The sequence below is a fragment of the Littorina saxatilis genome, unplaced genomic scaffold (assembly GCF_037325665.1).
Source record: "Littorina saxatilis isolate snail1 unplaced genomic scaffold, US_GU_Lsax_2.0 scaffold_792, whole genome shotgun sequence".
In the NCBI taxonomy this organism is placed as follows: Eukaryota; Metazoa; Mollusca; class Gastropoda; order Littorinimorpha; family Littorinidae; genus Littorina; species Littorina saxatilis.
In genome coordinates this window covers 1409-6669 of record NW_027128985.1, presented here as the reverse complement: position 1 = coordinate 6669, position 5261 = coordinate 1409, and the positions used below count along the sequence as shown (strand labels likewise).

At 40.4% G+C, this 5261-nt stretch overlaps 2 protein-coding genes across 2 annotated transcripts; both read left to right on the top strand.

Moving 5' to 3' along the window:
- Positions 1 to 3406: 3406 nt before the first annotated feature.
- Positions 3407 to 3865, top strand: LOC138957280 (piggyBac transposable element-derived protein 1-like). Its single transcript, XM_070328417.1, has one exon. It carries the CDS (start codon positions 3407 to 3409, stop codon positions 3863 to 3865), a length of 459 nt encoding a protein of 152 aa, XP_070184518.1.
- A 38-nt stretch (positions 3866 to 3903) lies between these two features.
- Positions 3904 to 4295, top strand: LOC138957279 (piggyBac transposable element-derived protein 3-like; the record flags this gene model as incomplete). The annotated part of the gene is made up of 1 exon (XM_070328416.1): positions 3904 to 4295. A coding segment is annotated over exon 1 (392 nt), but the record flags the coding sequence as incomplete, so codon positions are not given.
- Positions 4296 to 5261: the final 966 nt, after the last annotated feature.

Sequence of the window (5261 nt, the reverse complement as noted above, 5' to 3'; positions counted from 1 at the left end):
ACTAAATGTTGTATTTTCGCCTTACGCGACTTGTTTTGTTTGCTGTTATTGTGCTTATCGTTTCCTGCTTCTGCACACACACACACACACACACACACACACACACACACACACACACACACACACACACACACACACACACACACACACACACACACACACACACACACACACACACACACACACACACACACACACAAATCGAATCTAAAACTATAGGAAAGAGCCGAAATGGCTGCACTCTATACTCATCTTTGATCTCCCAAAAGACTCCATAAACAAACTAGTGTATCAAGAGGCTGGCTGGCTGCCCCTCGATGAAGAAAGAAGTCTGAAGTCGGCCCAGTACGTATCAAGAGCAAGTTCTGTTGACAATACTGTGAACCAAGAGCTCACTGCTGAGTTCGACACAATAACCTCGGCCTCTTACAAAAACCTAAAAAGAAAAACTCCCAAAATACACGAAGCAACGATCCCACTATAGCAGACTATAATTATGTTCAACCAATATTTCAAGAAAGTGGGGGTAAACCCAGGTGGGTAGGATGGCCCACATTCCCATTCACCCCTTCCCATTTTGGTTCATGGAATCCCCCATTATCATCCCTGATCATAATCTGGGTGTAACGAAAAAAGATAACCCGGTACTTGTCTCATCAATAGTAAAAGAAATAATCTCAAACAATAACAAAGATCACCTACAAATATTTACTGACGGCTCAAAAAAAATGATGACCAAGCTGACTGTGCTTTTGCCATTCCTGACCTCAAAATAAGTTTTTAAAAAATCAAACTCAACAACGATGTGTCCATTTTCACTGCATAAATGTAGGCTACGTTATCTTAAGAGCATGCCACTATAGCAATGACCCCCTCGACCTCCAACAAGAGTCGTGATTCTCTCCGACTCAAAACCAGCATGACTGCTCTTCAAAATGGTTCCAGAAACCGGGAAGAGCTTCAGACGGAAATATTGTTCCTCTGTCACCAGATCATTGCCTCTTGAACAGAACTGACCCTTAGCCTACGTACTTCCTCTCACACACATGGATCAGAGGCTGAGCGAGAAGCAAAAGAGGCTGTCACAGATCAAGCAGCATTTCATGACATAAAATTAACAAAGACGGGAGCAAAACACAAAATGGCCAAAGTTGCCTGGCGTCACTGGGAAACAGAATTAAAAATAGAAGGCAATGCCCATGGTTGGCTTATTCTGCCCCGACAAACAAAACAAAACAGGCCTACACTCCCCACCTCCCTCCTTAATATAGTTCGCAAAATTCGCAAGCAAGATTTCTGCAACCTACACACCTTTGTCAACGAACACAAACTGAAACCCCATGAGTTTTTTTTAGATAAACATTGCACGCTTCAATGGAAGCTAGCATCCACCCTGTGTCTCTCAATAGTATAAGGCTAATATCTGTTTAAAAAAAAACCTGATCTCACCGAGCTTTTTCTTCTTCATTGTATTATTTTTCCAGTTATCTATTTACTTACCTAACTATTCAGCCAAAAATATAACAATAGCCTATCCCACATAAAAAAAAAATAAAAAAAATAAGCCTTCAAAACCGCTCCACCGTCGCGATATAACCTTCGTGGTTGAAAATAACTAAAGAAAGAAAACCGCTCCAGTCCAACCATATTCCGCATACACAATCCCCACTTCCATCCCCATTTTGAAACATCGCAACAGACTTCCAGATATAGTTATAACACGATCATATATGTGTTCTCTGGTTGCATGGTTGTTCAGTGTCTTGTCCCCACATAAAGCATATTAACTCTACCTGTCCTAAAGCCAGTTGCAGTTCTAAGAGGATGTTAAAACTAATTATCATCATCAACACACACACATATGAAAGAACCCATGTATGTTTTATAATTGTTGTTTTGGTCTGAATACAATTTGGAATCTTACTACGCTCTTGTTAATTGATTTTACATTTTGTTATCAGAATTATTTTGTTCGTCGGTTCGTGTCTGGTGCGTGTGGTTTGAATGCCGTCCTGACAAAATAATGTCTTTTAAAAACACATTCACGGTAATATCTTCGACGCAGACACAGACAGTTAGGAAGGGCTCCTAATATGGACCCCTTTTTGTTTCATGCTGATAACTAGCTTGTTTTCTTGCGAAGAAGTTTCATTTTGTGTTTTTCTCTCTTAGGTTCACCGTTAGGCCTAATTAGAGTGAAATAGCTTTGATAGACATTTAGCAAAAATTAAATACAGACAAATTCACAAATGGTCGCCTAATATGAACCAGTGAAGCGGCCTTCACGAATCACTGTAAAAAGCCCCCTATACTTCAAAATAACATGATACAACTTAGTGTACAAGTCAGCCGAATTCAAATATGCTTTAGATTGCTCTGCCGTTGCGATATAACCTTGAATGGTTGAAAACGACGTTAAACACCAAATAAAGAAAGAAAGAAAGATTGATCTGTTTCGGGTTGATGAGAGCATTAATTGAAGCACACCAGGAAACTAAAGAAGCTTATCAAAAACAGAGTGAAAATCAGTGAAAATTGTTAAAAAAAAAAAAATATATATATATCCCATTTAAGCCTGGCGTCCTTTAAAAAGGACGCTTACATTTTCCCCACCTGAATTACAACACAGACTCTGAGAAAGGTCTAAGTCACTGATTAGTGTTAGGGAGGTAACAACGTTTCAGAAGCTGAGTTGGAGAAAGTTAACTCTCTTGGCAGTAAAGTGTCATGGTGGACAGCATTCAAAATCCACATGCTGAGCAGATCAAGATGAGTTCCAAAAGAAGGTAAGGCTATATTTGTGTAATTATCAACATTTTTAATATCATTACTGAAGGTAATTTGAAGACAAAGGCATAATCTAGAAACCTATTTTTCTTTTTGTGAATATAGTCCATAGTTTGTGTTATAGGCAGTTTCGATCTGGTGTCCTTTAAAAAGGACGCTAGGGCTAAATGGCCAGAGGTTTTTTCATGTACGGGTTGGGTTTGTTTCAGATTCACTGTGAACGAGGTAATAGATATGCTTGAAGATGATGACTTATTTCAAAGAGCTGACATCTTTCTCGACCCTCCTGAAGTTGATGAGTTGACTGATGAAGATAGTGGTGAAGAAGATGGGGAGTGTGCTGTCCACAACTTGTCCGGACGACAACTGACTGCCAGTGCCACAGCTACTATTGTGGGACTCAGTGGCAGAACTACATTGGGAGAGGAGAACAGTGGTGGTGATGGATATGGCCAAAATCAGGCCATTGATTACCATGCTCAATGAGAGATGCCTCATGTACTTCAAAAAAATCATGAAGCAACAACATTTGAGTATCGACGAGAGCATGATCCCATACTATGGGGGACACGGTGCAAAGCAATTCATTAGAGGGAAGCCTATACGCTTCGGATACAAGATGTGGGTGCTGGCCACACCCCTTGGGTACTGCGTCCAGTTTGAACCCTACCAAGGAGCAAATGGCAGGCAAGCTAATGCAGATGAGTATCCAGGCATTGGAATGGGTGGAGCCGTGGTGGTTGACCTCATCTCTGAGCTGGAGGAAGAGGAGCCGGAAGATTGTTACCATCTGACCTTTGATAACCTGTTTACAAGTCTGAAGCTTGTTGACGTCCTCACGAGCAAGAAGATTGGATGTACAGGAACGGTTCGTGCCAACAGGACCGAGCAGTGCCCACTGAAGTCAATCAATGAAATGAAGAATACCAAGAGAGGCACTTACGACTTTCAACAGGCCGAAAACACAGGAGTGATAGTGGTTCGATGGAACGGCAACAGGAGTAAACCCTCTGCAGTCAGCCTCCCGGTGCTCCAAGGCAGAGAAAAAAACGAGTCAAGATCTCGCAGCCCTTCCTGATCAAACACTATAACAAGACAATGGGCGGGTGCGACAGAATGGACCAGAACATTGCCAAATACCGAGTCTCCATACGATCCAAGAAATGGTGGTGGGCCATTTTCAGCTTCTGTCTTGACCTGTGTGTGCAGCAAACATGGCACATGTACAGGGCAACACCTGCCTCAGAGTACATTCCCATGGATCTTCTGGCAGTTCAGCGTGCCATCGCGGACATCTACCTCAAGAGGTCACACGCTGCTGCCCGCCTGGAGCTCCCTAACCATCCTGTCGGACGTGTGGCAAAGCTGGACAGAAGAGTTCCACCAGCAATCAGATGTGATGGGTTGGATCACCTGGTGGAGCACATCTCCAAGCAGAGAAGATGCGCACAATGTGGCAAAAAGGTCAAACAAATCTGCCTGAAGTGCAATGTCCCTCTGCACCGAAAGTACTGTTTTGTGGCATTTCATACTCCTGTGTAATCGGTAACTGACCACTTGACCACTCACAATGAAAGTGAAAAGCTCTGACGAGCTGTACAAAAATCGTTGAAAGCAATTTTGTTTGCACAGATTATTCACATTGGCAGGGTAACAGGAGAGTGACTTGCACCATGTTCAGAGGTTGTTGTTTTTTTTTAAATAATGGACAGTTAATCCGTTACTTTGTATTGTTTATAAACCGAAAGTTAAAAACTTTTTTGAAAACAAGTGTTTGTGTTAATAAATTTCATTGAAAACTTTTAGAAACTTGTTCCTTTCACTATTGTATATGTTTGATAAACCTCTACCCTCTCGATCCTAGCGTCCTTTTTAAAGGACGCTTGAAAAAAATGCTGTAGACACAAGAAAAAGTAAAAAAATCAGAAAAGAAATACATATTGTGTCTTAGAATTTTATTTGCTATTAAAAAACGCAAAAAAAAAGCAAAAAAAAATCTCGGCAAAAAGGGGATATATATATATATATACTATAAAACGATCCAAATTTACGTTCATCTTATTCTACATCATTTTCTGATTTCAAAAACATATATATATATGTTATATTTGGATTAAAAAATGTGCTCTGAAAATTAAAAATATAAAAATTGTGATCAAAATTAAATTTTCGAAATCAATTTAAAAACACTTTCATCTTATTCCTTGTCGGTTCGTGATTCCAAAAACATATAGATATCATATGTTTGGATTAAAAACACGCTCAGAAAGTTAAAACGAAGAGAAGTACAGAAAAGCGTGCTATCCTTTTCAGCGCAACTACTACCCCGCTCTTCTTGTCAATTTCACTGCTTTTGCCACGAGCGGTGGACTGACGATGTTACGAGTATACGGTCTTGCTGAAAAAATGCATTGCGTTCAGTTTCATTCTGTGAGTTCGACAGCTACTTGACTAAATGTTGAATTTTCGCCTTA